Source organism: Sphaerodactylus townsendi, linkage group LG11 (assembly GCF_021028975.2).
Source record: "Sphaerodactylus townsendi isolate TG3544 linkage group LG11, MPM_Stown_v2.3, whole genome shotgun sequence".
Classification (NCBI taxonomy): Eukaryota; Metazoa; Chordata; class Lepidosauria; order Squamata; family Sphaerodactylidae; genus Sphaerodactylus; species Sphaerodactylus townsendi.
In genome coordinates this window covers 55,286,423-55,307,953 of record NC_059435.1, presented here as the reverse complement: position 1 = coordinate 55,307,953, position 21,531 = coordinate 55,286,423, and the positions used below count along the sequence as shown (strand labels likewise).

Sequence of the window (21,531 nt, the reverse complement as noted above, 5' to 3'; positions counted from 1 at the left end):
ACATGTGAGGAAAATCAAAGGAAATGCAAGAATTGTAAAGATAAAGATGTGAAGAATTTTAAATATAAAGTAGAGAAAGGGTCTACCTCAGGATTCATATGATTGGTTAAGAAAGGAAATTTTAGGCTTGATGAAGGGGAAAGGGAAAATGCCATAACTGTGGTATAACATTCTGCTTTATTCTTGGACTCCTTATTCTGTAAAGACACCTTTCTGTAGTATTTTGAGGTAACATGTTATTTTGCTTCCTTGCCTTCCTTAGCGTTTTTTTTGCTGCCACCACAGGCTCTTGCATTAGAATTCTTAGTTGAACCTAAAGAACAGGATGCCTTAGTTAAACCTGGTGGATTAACAGACTGGTCAGCATGTGGAGATGAGTGAAATAAGGGGATCCATGCTGTCAAAATATGGGCGTTTTCCTCACCCCACTCTCCCCTCCTCAGCTGGGCTCAGGGACATCGCCTTCCTGGTTTCTTGACACTGGAAGCGTCGTACCAGGTGTGGTCCCCGGCTTCCTACGATGGCCAGCTCTGCACGGTAGGTGCTTCAAGAGTCACCATTGGTTGGACGCAATTCGGTACGCCTGGACTGGCCAGCGTGTTCTTTCTGAGGGACCGTGACAGCTTGGCCCGATCAGGGCAGCTTCGCCGGTTGTATTTACCGCCCCAGCAGTGGGGGAGGCGAGGGGGACCCCACGCTACTTGCGCTCAACAAAAGGTAAGTGGGAAAACTGTCTTCTCTTAAGCATAATAGGGTTTATTATACACCGCCCTGAGCCTTCGGGGAGGGCGGTATATAAATATAATAAATAAATAAATAAATAAATAAATAAATAAATAAATAAATAAATAAATATATTTAGGAGTATGTAAACATAATGGTTTCAGTAAAGTTCATAAGTGTAATGGTTTTTAAATAGGTTCAGTTCTTCTTTCTCTAAAGTTCCTTAAACAGACCTAGCCGCAAGGGTTTCTTTTCTTCAAGAGGCATCCAACAGGCTTATTTTCCTCATTTGCCTCTAACAGTGCAATTCAGGTTTTTTTTGCAGGGGTGATGGGCGGTTCCCTTGCATGCCGGTTTCATGATGGCAAAGCCAATAACACCACATTACCTTCGGTAAGGGCTTTCAAGTGGCACAGAAGATGTATATGTTCCGCAACCCCTCCCACCTCCAATATCACCCCATTGCTGCCAATGGCTTTACAACAAGCAAATTTATAGGGCCAAGGGCCAGCATTCCCCAGGTGGCTGTAGTGCTTTTCACCAGAAGTCAGCTGTCACCAGCCCTCGTATCCCAGGAATGCTCCAGCCCCCCTCCTCTGGGCATCTGAAAGGATGCAGGAATTGCTCCACTGCAGCTTGGACTTCCAGATTTCGCTGCAGGAGAGCTGAGCTACGGCCAGCCACCAACGCCTCTGCCCCCTCCACCAGCAGGGGTGCCCCTTGCTCCAGTGGAGAGGGCGGTACTGGCATGGCCGCACCTCGCCGCCAATTTCAATATACCTGCAGATAAAATCGGCATTTAAATTACAGGCAGTACCCGGAAGAGGCAGAGAGGGCAGCGTGGACAGGTCTCTGCAGCCCTCCAGAGCGTACCATGTGGTGTCAGTGGAGGTTACCGGAAAGCGCGGATGGCGTCTCGCCGGTATGGTTCTCAGACCAAGGCTACGGAAAGACACCCGCTTTGCAAAATCTGATTAAGCTGCTTTGTTAAGCACCTCCTGCTTAACAGCAATCTCTAGGGATGCTACTCTTCCAGTCCTCTCAAGGTACCGTAATTTCGCACGTATGTTCAGCCCTTAGAAAGCTCATGTGCGTAGAAGGCGGATTTTCTTACTTCATTCAAGATGGAAACAGGGACAGATTTCATAAATGTAACAAACAGCTGTGTCAGCTGACAGAATCCATCTTTTCTGCTCAAAAATCATTTCAAAACTATAGCTTTCATTGCAGTTAACATTAGGAAGACCTCTGATTAGACAAGTCTATAAATGTCTTTAACAAAATTGCATATAACATTAGAATGCTGCTTCCAAACCATGAAAACAGCACAAAAAGTGCTTATCTAGTTTTTCCCTCAAAAATGCGCTGAAGTAATAAAAAAATTAGTCATTTTTAATGAAACTGCCCTGTCCTTTGCTGTAATTTATTACACCCCAGTTCACAGCAATTTATGTAATATGAACTGCCTAACAAGCTGGAAAAATGAAACATTGGATATATATTATCACAAGGGGAATTAATTTTGCTCTAAGTTCCAGTATTACAGCAATATGTTGAAGTAGCACCACAGTGCAGGGATGCCAAACAGTGAAACTGCAATTACTTTCCACTTCTCCTTCCTGGTAGTAAAACAATGTGGGGCACCGAGGTTTCAAATCAAGGATGTTGGAGAGAAATCACGTACTTTATCAATGATTTTGTTGAATGGTTTCACTCAGTAAATCTCAGATACACATACCTTAGGGTAAGTTGGAGAAATCAATTAAGGAAGAGATCATTCCCAATTCCAACACTGCAAAGTCACAATAATACAATTCTTTGGCAGAAATATTTATTTATTGAAAGTGTTCATCCGCAGCTTCCCCTCAAATGCTCAAGGCACAAGGGAAACAAAGTTAGATCATAGTATGGGGATAATTTGAACTGGCAACCTTGACTTAGTTTAAACTGTTCAAAGTGTTTAAGAAACATAGACTCTGCTTTTAGACATTAAGCTTTTTTTTTTTTGGCTTACCTTTAACACTCCAATTTGGGCTGAATTACATGGCCAGAACCAGAAGCGTAGTCTACATATACCCGTGCTGGCTGGAAAATATGTGGTGGTAACAATTCTGGCTCTATCTCCTTCTTGTTGAGAAGATGAATTGATGTACAGAAAATGACGTCCATTGCCTTTGAGTGGATGGAAATGCTTTGTCAGTGCTGGCAATGGATTACAAAGGAAGAAACACCATTCTTTAAAATGCCATACACGAGGTCATTAATTGCACCCTTTTGCAGGTTTGAACAGAGAGACAGCTTTCTAAATCCATTGATTTCCATGGACTTGGAAGAGTGTAACCTACTAACCTTCCCTAGTATGTGCACAGTGTGCCATGAATTTTGAACTTATCTGCTCAGTGTCAAGCCTCCAGTGGCTCGGTTTCCTTTGAAAACAAGGCCTTTGCTGTCCACAGAATTTGACGTGGGACGTTTGATTCAGTCGCCTATGAGCAGGACCTCTTTTCAAGGAGTGGTGATTTGTGTGGTTACCATTGGTTAAAAATATTAATGGTGAAGTTGTCATTTGAACATATCACTTCAATCAGCTTCTGAATTAGCAAACCACTGAAATGCTTTTGTGTATTGTATATTGTGGCATGCTAAAATCCAGAGTTGGACCTGTAGTCATGAATTCATTCAACAATTTTATGACAGATATTTACAATCCCAGTGGAATTTTTTCCCCATACATTGAAGAATAACCTGGAAAATGGTGATGCTAATCAGAAGAAAGGGGAATTGTGACATTCATGGGTACTTAGTGTGGCTTTCTTTGAGCCAAACAGCATCCGAGTTACATGAGTTTACCACTGGGATTAGCGGCCAAACTGCACCTGCAAGTTTTTAGTGTTAGCTGCATTCAGAAGTGCTGCAGGAGCCCAACTCTGATCAAGATTGCAACAAAGTGGGGAACTGTTCCTGACTACATGCCCTGGGTGATTATTTGCCCTCTCATGAACTCCATGCGCATGTGCAGTCCATGTGCAGTCTCTGACATGGAACTTTCCTCTCTTATGGCCTCTCCTGTGCTATCTGGGCTCAGGAGAATGGAGCTGGTGGGGGAAGCTCCTCTGTTCCCTGGGCCACAGTGAGAATCAGAATCAATCAGAATCAATCTTGTTCTTGTTCTTATGTTCTTATTTGATCCTCCTTGATCTGAGATTGCAAATGCCTTAGCAGACCAGGTGCTCAGGAGCAGCAGCAGCAGCAGCAGAAGGCCACTGCTTTCACATCCTGCATGTGAGCTCCCAAAGGCACCTGGTGGGCCACTGAGAGCAGCAGAGTGCTGGACTAGGTGGACTCTGGTCTGACCCAGCAGGTTTGTTCTTAAGCCCTGTGGTACTTTTAAATTACCATTGTTTTTTTTTAAAAGAAGAAGCTACAGGTAGGGCTGCTAGCTCTGGGTTCAAAAATACCAGGAGATTTGGGGGGAAAGCCTGAGGAGAGTGGAGTTTGGAAAGGTGAGGGATTTCAAAACATTGTCAAGTATATAATTCCACAGAGTCCACTTTCCAAAATGGCCCTTTTCTCCAGGTGAACTGATCTCTGGTATATGGAAATCAGTTGTAAATCCAGGAGACCTCCAGCTACCACTTGGAGGTTGGCAACCTTATTCTTGGGGAACAAAAGCAGATCATGCAAAATGTAAAGGAAAAAATATGTTGCAAGTACGAAAGAGTGTGTGTGGTTTGTCAAGCCCCTGGGAAAAGAAAATCACTGATGTTAGAAGTGCTGCTAATTCATTATTCAATATTTAGACGGCCAGTTATTGGTGCATATTTTTAGACTTTTTCATGGTTTCTTTTATGTCTACACCCTTATGTCTACACCTAACATTTTAGAAAATGCTAGACTTTTCATGGTTTCTTTTATGTCTACACCCTTTGTTCCTTGGCGTTTCCCTATTTCTTATAACTGTGGCTTAGATTTTTCCCATATGAAGACTTCAGTTATAATAACATAATTGACAATTACCCCCAAAGCACCTCACGGGCTGCTTTTATCTACTTTACTGCTTTTATCTACATTACTGGATAAAGAGAGTTATCTGCTGTTTTCATGAAAACAGAAAAACAGCGACTAACGAACTATCCCCAAAGTTGCTGTTTATTAATTATTCAGACGCTACTGCAAAACATGGTCAATACCAGGGAAACCCAAGCCAGGTAATATAGATCCTACATACAGTATATTTTTATTCCTTCAAAACACTGTCAATTTTTCTTGGTTTTTTTTCCCAAATGTATGGTCTAATGTTTAATTAATGTTTAATTCCCAAATGTATGGTCTAATGTTTAATTAAACAATAATTTCTGTTTGGCATGTTAACTCTATAGATTCATGCTGCTTCTCCTCTGCAGAAGAAATACAAATAAACCTTCACAATTTTTTCAGATTCATTGGAAAGACTCCAGGATCTTAGATTCTAAGGTAAGTAGAGGTTCAAGGACTTTCGCAAAACAATGTTAGGTGTGGAGCTGAAAAAACACAGGATCATGAAGCCAGTGTGTCATTTGGATGACTACAGCATGTGCCTCAGGGGGTTCCTTGTCAAATGGAGCCCCCCATCCAGGTATAAATGCAAATCCTGCTGTACCCCACACAGCCTCTGTGCCTGCATGGAATCTATCTTTTTTACCATCACTGCACACATTTTTCTTTACCATCTGTGCAGGGGGTGATTAAACAGGGACATCTAGGAGCATGATCAGTACAGTTCTTGTCATTCTACACTGGTTCCAGTTTGGCTTCTGGATTGTCCTTTTTCAGGCAATTTTCTAACCAGTACCTCTGCCTCACTCATCTGCATGCAGTGTTACAGACAGCTTAGCCTGTCATTCCCCCATGAATCCTGAGAGCAGTTCACAAGGGTGGATTCTGCACATCACGTATATAACATCTATAGCAGTGGTGGCGAATCTATGGCACGGGTGCCACAGGTGGCACTCAGAGCCCTCTCTGTGGGCACACACAGAGTTGCCTCCCCACCCCCCACACATCTAGGCTGGCCTGGGCCACATTAAACCTAAGACGTAGTTTTGGGGAAGCAGTGTAGGGGACCCTGTTAAGCGCTGTTAAGCCTCACTGATTTTCACGTGAAGAACTAAAGCGTGATCCTTTACCAGGGAGTAAGCTTGGTTGCTGGCAATGGGGCTTGCTTCTGAGTAAACCCTCCTAGGATCGTGATTCACCCATTGGAAGAGTTGCACGGTTGCTACAAAGCAAAGCCACCGACTCCCACCAAGCTTACTCCCGAGTAACGCATGCCTCAAAGTCAATCATTTTTTCTAAATAAAAACCTCAGTATTCAGGTTAAATTGCCGTGTTGGCACTTTGCGATATATGAGTGGGTTTTGGGTTGCAATTTGGGCACTCGGTCTCGAAAAGGTTCGCCATTTAATACTCGATCTATAGGAAGTTATAAAAAGCTTTTATAAAAAGTTATAAAAAGCACAGCTCTCTCCCCCAAAACGAGTTTAGTCCGTTATATTCCTCTCAACCCAGGTTTTTTTAAAAAAATCACTAAACTAGCTATCTTTTCCCCAAAACCTGGGTTGAAGACGATTCCTGTCTGCTGACAGAATGCAAGCAGGCAGGAAATGCTTTATTTCTCCCACCCAAACCTCTTATTTTTGTTTTCGCTGCTTGCTCCCACCATTCTGTGTGCTGCAGGTGATTCTCCGTGGACATTCCCCAGAGAGGTTTCCTCTGTTTGCACTTCCTCTGTTTGCTATTTCACTGTAAAAAGCAGATGAATAAAGTTTGTTTTGCCTGGCAGTCCTGTACACATGTCGTTTTTCCTTTTTTAGTTTTCCCTGTGAAGCTATGGCAACACAATTAGAGAAGCTTTAATATGCATATATTTGTATCACTGTAGTTTTGCAGACATCCCCTACAAAATAAAGAAAAATGACACATGCACAGTATTACCAGGCAAAACGCACTTTATTCATCCACGTTTTACAGTGAAATAGTAAATGGATGAGCTGCAAGCAGAGCAAATCTCCTTAGGGAATCTCCATGGAGAATCTGCTGAAGCACTCAAAATGGTGGGCGCCACTGTGAAACTGACAAGAGCTCTGTGCAGCTCTTGGAAACCCTATGGGGCTGCCGCAAGTCAGCTGTGACTTGACAGCACTTTCCACCACCACCAAACAGTGTTACACCTTTCCAAACCCATTCACTTCAATGGATTCTGAAGGGCATAGCTCTCTTTAGGATTGTTGGATTAGAAATTAAAAGCTCAGATGTAAACTGCCAGTCTGTCATGAAACTCACTGGATAATCTTGGGTTAACCACACTATCTCAGTTTAGACTACATCACTGGGATTTTGTGAGAATAAAAATGGAGGAATGGAAAACCTCCTAGAGGTCTCTGAGAGAAGGAACAGTATCAAAATGTGAACATTAATATTAACTTTGCTAGTGCAACAGCAGCACATCCTTTAACACAGTTGCATTTATAATGTATGACCTTCCCATTATGATGCTGAGACTTATGTAGTCTGAAGAAGTCAGTAAATGTGTGTCGTCAATGGCTAGGCAGAGCCACTGTGCTGGGTCCTATCAGTGTGAAGAAGCGAAAATTATTCCAAATGCTGTTCATTTTGAAACATGAGCAAAGCAATCAGACAAGGGACTCAAATTGATAGGGAATGGGCATTGCAAACAGGTCAGTCTGATTTCTGAATAATTGTTTTCCAAACACCAAAATCACCCATTTTTTAGCCCCAGTTGCTAGCTCTGAATGACCTACTTCTTTATTGCTGTGTGATGATTGTTGCAGGCATTTTAAAAGTATGCTGGACAACTTGCACAAAGAAACCTACTACAATAAAAGACTAGATTGTCACCAAGTGTTCACTTTAACTGAAAACTGTCATTCCTGTCATGACACTTAATTCTCTATTATTTATAAAATTCAGCTGGAAGACCATCAATACCTGTGTAAATAGTTCAACAACAAAATTATTCATCACTGCAGTCCCAGAAAGAGGGAAAGTTAAAAGTGCCACTTTCATTTACATTGAAGATGAATGCAGGTGTGTGTGTGTGCTGCTAAATCACAGCTGGCTTATGATGACCCTGTAGGGTTTTCAAGGCAAGAGATGTCCTAAATAAAAAGTATGTATGCATCTCATTTAATGGACCATTATTTTAAGAAATGAGCAGTCAATCCAACCATCACAGTGGATCAGAAATTATATCATCAGGACTACTTAGAAAAGAGCTAGGACAGTGGTGGCGAACCTATGGCATGGGTGCCAGAGGTGGAACTCAGAGCCCTCTCTGTGGGCACGCACAAACAGAGTTCATTATGTGGGGGAAAATCACTTCCCCTCCCATTATTATATTTTAGGGCTATTTCCATTGGTTAAATGAGATTATTATTAGCATTAAACCTAAGACCTGGTTTTGGGGAAGCAGTGTAGGTTACCCTGTTAAGCGTTGTTAAACCCCACTGATTTTCATGCAAAGAACTAAAGCACAATCCTTTACCTGGGAGTAAGCTCGGTTGCTGGCAACGTGGCTTGCTTCTGAGTAAACCCTCCTAGGGTCGTGATTCACCCGTTCGAAGAGTTGCATGGTTGCTTCAAAGCAAAGCCAACAACTACCACCAAGCTTACTCCTGAGTAACGCATGCCTCAGAGCCAACCATTTTTTCTTAACTAAAACCTCAGTATTCAGGTTAAATTGCCGTGTTGGCACTTTGCGATAAATAAGTGGGTTTTGGGTTGCAGTTTGGGGCACTCGGTCTCCAAAAAAGATTTCCGCCACGTACCGATTAGGAGTAGTATACCATGGCATAGCCCAATCTTGATCATATACCATGCACCTTGTTTCTGGATTCCTCTATCATTTGATGTAGGAAGGACAAATAGCATGGCCTCAGGCCCAAAGTGCCGTCAGATCTCATAGTCAGATCTTGGTGGGAGATTGCCAAGGAAGTCTCTATAGAAAAAAGCAATGGCAAACCACCTCTGTTTCTCACTTGCCTTGAAAGCCCCTTTGCTGGGGTTGCTATCAGTTGGTTTTGCCTTGACATAATATGTATATATATATGCATGTGTACTTTAAAAGGAGAATCTATAGAATTACACTGTTGCTAACTTAAGCAATGGTTAAAATGGCTGAAATCACACTGCTCTGACTTCATTCTCATTCTGTTAGTTACATTTTCAATGATTTCAGTCTAGTTATTTCTCAGTCTTATATTCTATTACATCATCAACACAGAGAGAAAATCACCTTTTGAATGCATTTTTCAATTAGTTACAATAGTATTTAGTTATCACAGGTTGCTTGCTTGCACAACAGAAAAAAAGGATTTGATGTTTGCCACTGAATCTACTTGTGATTCCTTTAGCACATGGTTTGAAGATCTTGGTCCGAGAACTGAAAACCGTCAATCATTTCTCAAAAATGATTTCAAAAGAAAGGTTTATTACCTGGTGTGTGACCTTTACTTGGGCCTTTTCTTTGTATGACAGCACTATTGATAACATGCCAATCAAATTCATCACTGGCATCTTGCATATATCCACACATAGTGGTCCAGTCTTGGCCCTGCATTTCAAAGTTACAGCTTCCTGGAACAGAGGTGTATTGACCTGCCAAAAAAATAAAAAAAATAAATGTTCCCTGATGCATGCCAATCATATCACAATGGATAGTATGTTTTATTAACAGGTGCTATTTCCCCTAAAAGCCCAAATTTACATATGTTAAGAAGAAAAATGAGCTCCGGGGATGATCTATGTGGAAGTTTCACCTCAGTGAATGACTGCAAGGTTAATATCACCAGATTTCTCTTCACTCTCGGAGCTTCATTCTATGAGCAGCTATCTTTATAATACATCAGCCATAGTTGAAAATCCTCTCCTGTGAAAAAAATTTCTGCAATGTAAAGAGTCCCTCCTGCTTTCCAGATGGTATAAGGTACAAACAAACAGGTCTTTGCACAGGCAACATAGCAATGTTTGCTAGCTGTAAAAATGGAAACAGATGTTCGAGCCCCTTCATAAGATGGGCCACTTGAGAGAAATGCTTCTGATTAATTAAATATTTAGCCTCTATGACTTAGGGTTCCCTTGTGCATTTCATTTGCCTAAATTGGTAGCTCCTAGCAGCCAGACTGAACATGGGAATAGGTCAATATGTTAAGTGGAGAAGTGCATAGAAGGGGCTACCTCATGACAGAAAATGGATAGGATATGATGTTTTGAGACATAGGAGATTCTTTACATGATAAGTCAAGGTTCTATACAAGTACAAGACTGTTTGCTTACCCATACACTTTTATTTTTACAAAAGGTTTACCCTTCCCACTTGCTATGTTTCTCCTTGTTTACCAGATGGCTCATTGACTTTGATTCTAGTAGTCCCTGCCTTTCTGAAGCTACTATACATATTGCCCTTCAAGAATTGTGACTGTTTCAGGATTGGATGTGTCAGAGGAAAGAGAAATGCATGAATAGTTTCACAGGGAAACCTGTATAGATACTGTATGTACCCATGATGTGTGTATGTATAAAATATTCCAGTAGTAAGTGAACTATAGACCACCTATTTGCTGTTTTATCAGTTTCTTAAGCCCACGAACCACTTCATATGCACTAGTTTACAGGGATGTGGTGATAATTACTGACAGATACCCTTTTGATTCTGAGTTTTACCAGGCTTTGAGTAGGAATGGGAGGCTCATAATACTGGCTTGAGGACCCAGCATCAAAGGGGAAGGTAGAGGATGAGTCAAACAGACGAAATAGGTAGACACACTGTTAGAGATAAAAGGGCTACAATTTTATTGGTTACAGCTGACAGAGCTTTGGTTCAACATGGGAAAGCAGATTCAGGTACCAGTTGACCTGCCTGTCACACCACCATACACACCAACCTGCCTCCTGAAGAATGCTGTGGGATGGCAGGACATGGAATTCCACATGAGAACAAACCACTGAATACTATCCTCTGTCACTTGAGTGAGTATGTCCTGACAGCCCTAGACCCATGTCCCCTGCAAGCCCTTCCTCAAATCTCTTAAAGGAATCCCCCAAAGTGGGGAAAATGGGCACTCAAGCCATATTCCCTTGAAAACAGATGCTGACACAACCAAAATGCATCTGTGACAAAGAAAAATAAAATAAAATTAATGTGACACCACGCCGAACAAAAGACATCAACCCAACAGAACTGAGCTGGTAACTGCAATGGACAGAGGGCTGACTGGGTAGGGAAAACCATAAGGCCATAAGGCGACAGCATGGCAGCGACTTTTAAATCCCAACTGGGTAGACAAGGAGGGAAGACACCCTCCCCATGGTCCACCAACTGGAGCCCCACCCACAACCCGGGCAGGCTGGGAAGTGAGACTTTGAGGGTTCACACTGCCACAGAGGTATCAATAGGGCTACCCAGCTTCACTCCAGGCCATGGATAGGCTCCAGTACCCTGAGCTAACTGTTCAGCCCACAAGGCCAAACATGGGGCCCCAGATAAGTCTGATGCCCATACCTGTCTACATAAATTTGTGGGTGAGGCAAGATTAGAACCAGTATTAAAATGAAAAAACTTTAAAGTAAATATCCAGAAGGGGATATAAATATAATAAATAGCCACTTCTGAGCAATAAACTCCTTGTTGTTTGTTGAGGACTTTTTTTCACACTTCAAGACAGAAGACCAAAGAACTTAGAAAAAATAAGTACCTTGAATAAATGCTGTTATACATGAAATAACTGTAGATCAAATTGTGGCATGCAGTACTGAAGGAATCAATGCTTCTGTGCATTTTGTAACCAAAAAGCTTAAAGAGTGAACTTGAATTTTAAATGGCTTTAATCTATACGAATTTTTCCCTATAGAATATGAACAACTCTGATGCCTTGCTTTTTAAAAAAATGACTATAAATGGATTTGTTCTTCAATTACAAGTCAGCTTGCCTGATCAAAAGAAACTGATCTGGTAGAATTACCTCTGATATAACTAGAAATTTAATAAAATGCTCCAGAAGCTACAACATTGTAAAAAAGAAACAAAAGCGATTAACAGTGCAGACCTAAACAGAGTTATCCCCCTCTAAGTTCATGGACTTTGAAAGATGTAACTCTGTTTAGGATTACACTATTAGCAATGAAATCCTTAGGACACAGTAACTGGTTAAGAATATTCTGATCTAAATGAATGATCCCAAAGAGATTTTTGGTTTTTTGGGAAAAAATGTGCGCGATGTCCATGGCCCCCACAACCAGGTCAACTTGATGCGGCGAAGAGTTTGCTGTGTGGCCAGAACAAAGAGCTTAAGCAAAATTCCTTACATCATTGCTTACAGCGGCTGGGCCATTTCTGAAGTAGATGGGCAGCCTCGTCGCCGATTGGGATGACTGGCACAATGCTGCAGTCACACTGGCCTACAGCTCCCAAGGGTGGGTAGGCTAAAAATGGGAACAAGTCTTCCCACCACCAGAAAGCCCCAAATAGGTTTAATGGACTTTAATGGTGTATAAAATATGGAAAGTATTTGGGGAAGGAAGTCTATCCACAATATAGTCTTGTAGTTCATAGGGATAAAATAATCTTCAGGCTTTGATATCCCAATCTTCTTGGTCAGGAGTAACTTTTTAAAGCACTTGTACTCTGGTGCACATTCTAATTTTTCTTTAGCATCCTATGGTTTCTATCTGGCATCCCAAGCAAGATGATTAAGTGATCATGAATCCTGGGCAGCTGCCCCAGTTGCTTATTTATCTATCTAAAATATTCATATCCTGCCTTATCTTCTTAGGCTCAAGGTAGTTAACAAGCAACAACACTTTGCAAAGACATAGAGATATTATAAAAACATAGCCAGATCTGCCAAAAAGAATTTACCATCCTCCAAAAACACTTCAAAATGAAACCATTTTATACATCTTCCTAGATGCGGAGAGTACAGTTGACTCTCCATTATGCATTCTAGTAAGCCATTCCAGAGTACAGTTGACTCTCCATTATGCATTCTAGTAAGCCATTCCAGAGGACTGGACCTACCAAAGGGGGAAAGGGTGCGCCAATCTGATTGTGCTGGACGAGACAAGCAGGCCGCATTACTAAAGGGACGAGGCTTTCTTGCTTTTGTTGGTTCGGAGGCTTTGAAGACCAAGATCCAGTAATGTTGCCCTAAAGAGGAATTCCGTAGTAATGGCAGTCTTCAAAGTCAGTCAGGGCCTGATATGAGTCAGAGCTTGCTTTACTGGACAGGGCCTTGATGTATTTAGCAAAGGTTATGCATCTTTAAGTCCTACTGATTTCAAAAATAAAATTAAGCACATGAATAAATCCATCCCACTAATGAAGCTGATGAAAGAGATTCCTGCCTGCAAGAGCTCAGGTATTTAAGGCATCCTAAAACTCTCTGGTGCTTCTTGCTGAAACAGACAAATGCAGCTATTATCCTACCCTTTCTACCGCTCAAACTTATGGGACTTAAAAGTGCTTAACTTAGGTTCGATTGTGCCTCATGATTTCATCTTTATAAAAAGATCACCTGGCTACAGGAATTCAGTTCTAATGTGTTGCCAGCATAGTCTGCACAGATTGTTTACAATGAATATTTGAGAACAGCATGTGCAGGGGTGATGAAGTCAGCAGCTTGTTTGAATCTGGCTGGCATTCTTTTCTTTTTGATGTAAACTCAAGTCTATTTAAAGGTGATAGAAAAAGGACTCTTCCATTTTTCTTTAAAATTGCTTTCATTTCAGTATGTCAAGGCATTTGACTAGATAGTTCATCAACTAGGAGACCTGCTATTCATAAAACCAACATGTCATTGAATACACTTTGGGAGAACAGAACCTGCTTGCAAGGTGTGCTTTCTTCCACCTGAGTTCCATGACTGGGAATCTCAGACTGGAAGGCAGTCAAGTTGTATTTAAGTCTACACTGCAAAATAAATAAATAAATAAATCACGGCTTCCTTCCTTGCTTTGCCTTTAATCACATAGCAGCAGTTCCATTATTTCTCGCCTGTGCAAATGTGTTTTTGTTCTGATTAGTGGAAATATAATGCTACTGAGTCAAATTTGGTTGTCAATAGAGGAAAAAAGCCAGGTGCATTTAATCCATATTCATACAAAAAAGTAATGATTAGCATATATGATTGTGGGATTAAAATTGTTTATTTTAGTCATAATTGAGGCATAATCATGACTCTATCAATCTTTATTCTGCCCTTTCTTCATGGAACTCAAAGTAGCATATTGTCCTTGCAGCTGAAGCCCATTTGGATGGAAAGGCAATGCAGAAAAGTTTTAAATAAATAACTTTAAATAAATAGATAACTCTGTGAGATTCATTTGAGAATCTGGATCTGAACCTAGTTCCTGAGGTCCTCAATTGTAACCATCTGAGAAAATGCATCAGAAGGAAGATATACCCACATTCCTTATGACCTTCGCCATTGTCTGTGCCAATCGGGAATGATAGAAACCATTGGATGCCTGCTATTATATTGCAGTTTCTATCAGGAAATTAGAACTTGGTACATTTCTACAATTTTGTCTACCGAAGAAGAAACCACTTTTATATCTCTTTGCTCCCATGAAACAACCTTTAAAGTAGCAAGTTTTTGTTCAATATGGCAGAAAATTGTGGTTCAGTTTTAATAACCTAGTATTTTATTTTGTGTTTTAAACATTATACATTACCAATATTAAGTATTGCTTAATACGATTATTATAAACGACATTATTCTCTAATCATGGATCGTAAAGGCTGAGCTGAATTGAGAAAATGCATTGGAAATATACAACCAGCCTTCTCCTTGGCACTTTGCACTCTCAGCATATAAAGAGGGGGAAAGCTATAGATAGAACATAAAGAGGAAAATGACAAAATACAATTGAACAAGAAACTGGAAAATTTCAGTCTGTTTTCTATAAGAGGTGCTCAGCGTCAAAGGCGAAACAGGCTTTTCAAGCGGGGCGCTAATGCTAAGGGGTCTAAGAGCCAAAGGTCATTTTCTTTGCCTACAAGACCGAGCCGGGCCAGAACGTTGTGCACTTTTCCGGCTTATCCTCTTCTGACCATTGTATTATTGTTCACAAAGCAAGGGCAGAACTCTAGCTGCCAAAAAGTCATAAATATGAGGGAATGCACTGTCATTGCCACATAGGATGGTACCTTTCCATTCACTGGTAGCCAAGGAGTCCATGAACTGCCAAGGCTGGAGAAAAGGAAGATTGCAAAAAGTCAAAACGCAATGTATTGAAGTTAATACTGGCGCTTAAAGTGGCCCCATCTCAGAAAGGTTGTGGCCCCCTTGTGACCTCTCCTCTCACAGCCTATTGTTAAAAGCAAGTTATTGAGCTTGGCTCTCTGCTTTTAATGTCTGCTCTACTGGTACTTTTTCTTCCCCTACAAAAACCTTTCATCCATTGTTACAAAGTTTGGGTTGCTTTATGGAGGCTCAAACTGATTTATGAGATTGCATGTTTCTATTCATTGTCCGAATAAGAAAGGAAAGCAGATGCTATCAACAATCCTTCAGGGAATGCTTTCAAAAACCACTAGCAAGCACCATATCCTGTAATAGCATTTATGGAATAAATCATGATCTTCATTGGTTTGCAGAGGGATCTTTACAGAGCATTAGGTTTCAGGAGTGATGCTTTCTTTCTTTTTTGTTGCTGTAAAAACATTTCAAGGAACGCATTTACAAAAAGTGTTTTTCAAAGTGGAAGTGTTTCTGAAATGCCCCGGGCACACTCCTGCCCAGCTATGACTCTGCCATATGGTGATACTTTTAGTGAACAGGCAGGCATAGGAAGACAGCAGAGGTGTATCTCCAAGGGGTTAGAGGGTGTGTCGCGACGCGCTAGAAGCATGCCACCAATGGAAGTGTGGTGAAGGTGTTCACCGAAAGGGACATGGCAGGGGCATTACCGGGATGGAACCGAGAAGCGGATTTCGCAGAGGGGCAGGATGGTGGCAGAGGACACTTTCCCCCCTTGCTACGCCTCTGGAAGACAGTAATATATGTAGAACATACGTAGAATATATGTTAAGTAATCATGTTTTATCTCATCATTGTATTTGATAATCGACTGTCCCGCAGTCAGTCTATGTTCTATGTGACTGGTAATTCCCGCTGAGTCCTGTGATAATCAGTTTTGTTTTAGTCAACATTGGCTTCATCTGCAATCTGCTTCACTTTCAAGGAGACTTGTCCGCGATAAAACAAGCAGCCGCTATCATGAAACATCAGTTTGGAAGATTGAAAAAAGGGTTTGTGGCCAGCAAAATTTGTTAAGGTAACCTACAGATCCCGGTATTACCGCAATACGCAAGGATTCTGCAGTGATGCAAAGAAAATTACCTTAGGGAGCCCTTTCTCCAACATGATCCCTCCTGTACTTTACCATTTTTCTAATAGACGCAATTTATCTAATAGATTATTCATGGCATTTATATCCTGATCTTCCTCCATCATGGTGTTTCTGTCAGGGTACACAGGGTTTCCAGAAAGTCTGCCATCTAAGCACTGAACAGATCTACTTAGGTTCAGTAAGCTTACATTCTGCTTCAGTGAGCTGCTGTATTGTATGTCTTTGGAAACAACAGGTGATGGTACTCCAATGTGGAACACCCTACCCTGGAAGGCTTGTCTGGTTCCCTCTTTGGCAGTCACTTAGGGATGAGAAAATACAATATCTCTTTTGAATTTCATTTGTAATCAGTTCCATTTACCTCAGTTTTATTGCCATGCATGATTTTATTTTATTTTATTTACACAACTTTGTAGCATTTATGCATTATTGATGAACAAGTGATTAAAAATAAAGTTAAAAGTGGTGCAATTTTTAATGGGTTTGATTCTCACAGGAAGAAACAAGATACATCTGGCTTTCAGAATTTGGTCTCCTTTTTAGTTTTGTCTAACATTTTATCAGACATATTATTAAATGTTAAGCAGCGGATCACTGTCATCTGAAAAGCAGTTGTAATTCATGTCAATTTCATTTAAAATATTTGCCTTTTAGATAAATTTGGGTGTGGGAGTGTACTACCCATCAGAATCATGAATTCATGTCAATTTCATTCTTTAAAATACTTGCCTTCTACATGAATGTGTGTGTGAGTGTGTACCACTCTACAAAATCATCAGAATCACTCTCCAGTGGGTCTCCATGTCAGTCAGGACAAAAAAAAAAAGCATATGCTTGCTGCAAGCAGCATGTTCCCATTTCTGGGAACAAATTTTGGCATTTTTCAGGCTGTCACAAGAAACACTATCCAATCTGTAAGATATGTGCACCACAGGCAATGACAGCGACACAATATCACACAAGCTCAGTGAAAACATCCAGCCAACTAACATCACGTTCAAAACAGACCAGTTCATTCACATATTGTTTTCCCTAGCAGTGCCTCACAAAATTATTCCTTACTGTTCTTAAAGCTTCTGCTTCACTGTCACTTTGGCTGATTCCACACGGGCCAAAAACAGTGGTGTGAAAACGGTGTGAAAACAGTATAAACCTTTTTACACCGTTTTAAACCCTTTTACACCATTTTCACACCATTCTCACACTGCTTTTTTTGGCCCATGCGGAATCAGCCTTTGATGCAAAAAATCAAGTAATACACTATCTACACTTTTTCGGCTAATTTGAGAGAATGCCATTGAACTAAAATGTAATTAATCTATGCAGCACGCTAGACTCTGAGGTTCAAAAAACTTTATTTCCCTGTTGATGGCAATGGAAGAAAAACCCTTGAGAATGTCTGAATTAGTTGCAAGTCAGGCCTGCAACCGGATATATTTCTGTTCAGCAAATGTCTCCAGGTATACGAAAACAACAAATCTCTGGGTTTGAGAGAACTAGCAGAAAAGCAGCATACTCCGAATAAGAATCTAAATTACCACAGCTAGGCTAAAGCAAATTGCAGCTCATTTGAATGCATATTGAAAGTACTTACTGCAGTCAGCTTCATCTGACCAGTCTCCACAGTCATCCTTGTAATCACAAATAAGGTGGGACTCAATGCAATTCTTGTTCCAACACACAAAGTCAGTAATAGCCGGGCACACCCCAGAATCCTCTTCAACTGAAACCGAGATGACAGCTCAATCAATACTTTAGTTAAATCAAACACTGTCCTTTCCGATTTGTTTACCTATCACATACCACAGCTTTAGTGATTTACAGCTTCAAGCAGATGTTATTCTGTCCCACTCACTTTTAATGATCGCTTGTACCTGATTGGACTGCTCTATTGTCCACAATCAACGCTTAATGGATAAGGAAGGATTAAATAGATGGGAATTCAGTTCAGCACCAGAAAAGTTATTTTTTGCCTTATTTGTTCTCCAGATTTGAGAAAGTGTAACATTCACAGTAAAGTTGGAAATGTGTAGAATCCCATTGTCTATATGCAAGTGTATTCACTTATAGCAGAGTTTTCTTGACATTTTCATATGGCAGCACCCTTCACTATATTATCCTAAGCTATATTTAAATGTCAGTGGATTCCAGACATCTTTTTAGACACAGTGCAATGAAATATAATGTCTACTAATCACCACATTCATACAATGTCAGATTTGGCTCATTTTAGTATGTTGATGTATCACATTCTTGGGAACATTTTTTTCAAAATAAAACCATATCTACACAACAAAAACAACCAAGAGCTTCCAGAGGTAGGAGAGAATGGAAAACTGAAGACTGGCGGGAGGGGTAAAGTTAAATTGGGTGGGTGGGAAGGGAAGGAGGCATGAAAAGCAGAGAGGATATGGCGTTTTCAGGGAAAGAGGAAATAGATGAGGGGGAGTGAGATGTACCCTGCAAATACTTGAAAGCAAAACAATATACTGACTTAGTGACAAAATGAAATAGGGGGCCATGAAAAAAAATTGAAATCTGTTTCCCACTTAAATTATACTTACGGAAGAAATGACAATTATGTGACATGAAGATGGACAAAAACATACAAAACATTGGTTATTGTTATTGTTCCAAAAACAAGAGGAAAAGAAAAACAAAAGTACACAGTAAAAGTAAAAGTCTGAGGGGGTTGCAACCTAGGGTTCTAGAGACAAATATGACATAGTCAGTATGGAAACAAATATAGCTTTTTAAATAAGACAATGAAATCTTTAAGGTATTTTGGAGGGACATATGGGATGCCGTATTTGGGACCCCATAAAATTGGACCTCCTGACCCAATCTTTACCAAACATGGAGTCTATTCTAAGGAGATCGAGCAACTGCTAAGCTACAAATTTGGTGCCTCTACATTAAAAACCAGCCTTCCCATAGCCTTGGAAAGATTCACCATAGACTATAATGGAAGTGAAGGGGGGAGGAGTTAAACATTACAGTGCTGAACATGATGCAATGTGCCAAAGTGGTTTTTTAAAAAAAGATTCTATTGCTTTATTGGTTGCAAAATTGAAGCCTCCCCCCCCCCCCATATTTTTTGGTAACAGGATCGCTGGCTACTGTTTTAAACACAATTTTTTCAGCTGAAAAAAACATCCTTTTTTACCAGTTTGGCTTTACCGCATGCATACCCCGACGTAGTATACAAAGACAGGGAATCCTGCATAAAATTCCACCAGCAGCATTGCCTCTAGACATGGTTTTTTAAAACACAGGACAGGTGTTGGAGTTCTAGAGTTGCTTCTTAGGCAGAAATGAGGACAATCCTTTAAAAACATGTGTGTTTTCCTTCACTGTCATAAATAGAAGCAGGTATTCCTTGAACCTTGCTATTTTACTATGGGAAAATAAATTAGTTCCAAAACATTATAATGAAGAACATTCCCTCATGTTAAATACAAAATATCTGTTAAATCCCAAAAGAACTCAAATGTACACACCAACTGTACAAAGAGTGCCGCAGATAAAAGAAAGGAATGTTGCTTTTACCAAAACAAATTTTACAACTTTCCTTCCAATCAGCCAGGAATAAAATGTTGGAATTTTTTAAAAAGACAAAGCAAGATAGTGTAACGGTACAGCAAATGAATGCATTTTTAAAGAATTTCCTGTTTTCACCTGCTGTGCCTCTCAAGCGTATTCATAGGACAACCTATGGTGAGTTGCTGAACTACAGAGAATGAAAAGTACTGAAAGAACAGCACATGCTGTGGCATGGCAAACCTGGGAATTTGATCGCATCAAGGTTAAGCCTTAAAAATTCATTTTGCTCAATGAAAGTCAAATGAGTTCTTCAGAGTATGCCAATAATTTCCAAATTATTGGAGAGAATGGAATGGGTCCAACTCAAACCCACCTACTGGGATTACTACAAAGCAGAGGCCCAGAAATATTTCCTGAAAATGTTAGTAAATGGCAAATAATCTTAACACTTCTGGATAACTGAGAGCCTATGTAAAACCTGGAAGAATTTTGAATAATGGAAGCAATAGTTTTGCAAATTAATTCAGTAGTTCAATAAGTACATTACTTTATGTTGGAGACTCAGAAAAGTTAAAATTGGGTTTTTTTAAAAAGCTAAGTTAATTGTTGACTTTTCAGTTTAGCAAACTGAAGTTGATTGCAGATTGACTTTTGACTGAGGTTGGGGGGGGTGGTTTTCAATTTTAATAAGGATTTTTAAAAACGTAGTGCCTTCATAGCCAAGGGCCTCATGCTTGACAAACCACATCTTGTCATATACTCCTAGGCCCCATATGCATTCTCCTTGTGGTTTTATCATTCTAGGGGCAACCAATATATTCCCCCAGCTCTGCAAGTTTTCAAAGTAAGGGCGAGAGCACAACTGCTTTATGGAGCGCCCATGTGGCTAACACCCAGCAACAGTGCCATTAGATCATTCCATTCTAAATTTCTGCATAAATTATTTGGCGTGCCAAACTGCGTCCCATATGCAGATTCTATGTCTAGAATCTGGCCAATACTCTATAGAGGCCACTATCTGGTTAAACATCATAAAATTTTGGATGCATATTCACTATCAAAGCTCCGACAACTCACTGACGCAACTCACCTTGAGAGAACTCCATCACTCTAAATGGTGCACAACAGTTATAACAAAAGATTGCGGAATAGGGCTATGATAGTGACTCTCTGGGCTATGCTAACCAGTACTGGAACATTTGCCCTCATCAAAAGGCTGGCTACTAGAAATGGATTATCAACAACTGCAGAGCTTGGCCAACAAATCCTGCTTTCGCCAATGAGCGTGCAGCAATTCCATTTGTGCAGGGAAAGCCAGCCTACTATGCTCATGGCTGCGCTTACCAGCCCTATATATAGGAGAGCCTACATGCTGGCTAGGAGTTTAATATTCATACATCCCTGCTCCACAGAGAGGAAGACTCAAGGGTCTGTGATAAGAGGCTTTGCCCCTGCAGCCCAGGGCAGTTGGATTCCATTGCACACATTCTCCTCCACTGCCCACTTTACCAGAAACCAAGATCCAGCTTATTAGTACCAATCATTGACTCTATGAAAACCCTGACAGAGCTTGATAAAGTAAATATGCTCTTAAACTGCAATGACCTTGACTGTTGTCTCGCAGTGGCAAAGTTTCTGGCTGAGGTTTGCGAGCTGAACTTATGATCCAGTGTGAAGTTTTATCTAGTAATTTTAACTGTATTTATATTGTATATTCTGTATGCCAATAAAGGCTTATTGAAATTGCATTCTCCTTGTTCTCCCTTACAATTGTCTGGCAACTACTGGATAATGGATTATTTTTTTGTGGTAGGCCCAGTTTTTTGGAATGGCTTAGCAGAGTGGGTACAGAGGGCC

At 40.6% G+C, this 21,531-nt stretch overlaps 1 protein-coding gene across 1 annotated transcript in view; it reads right to left on the bottom strand.

The window, feature by feature from the left end:
* Positions 1–21,531, bottom strand: part of MALRD1 (MAM and LDL receptor class A domain containing 1) — a 268,644-nt gene that overhangs the window by 83,890 nt on the left and 163,223 nt on the right. The window contains exons 23-25 of the mRNA XM_048510491.1: positions 17,726–17,854; positions 9,217–9,378; positions 2,738–2,895 (exon numbers count right to left, since the gene is read on the bottom strand). Coding sequence (XP_048366448.1) covers positions 2,738–2,895; positions 9,217–9,378; positions 17,726–17,854 — 449 coding nt within the window. The remainder of the gene's footprint in view (positions 1–2,737; positions 2,896–9,216; positions 9,379–17,725; positions 17,855–21,531) is intronic.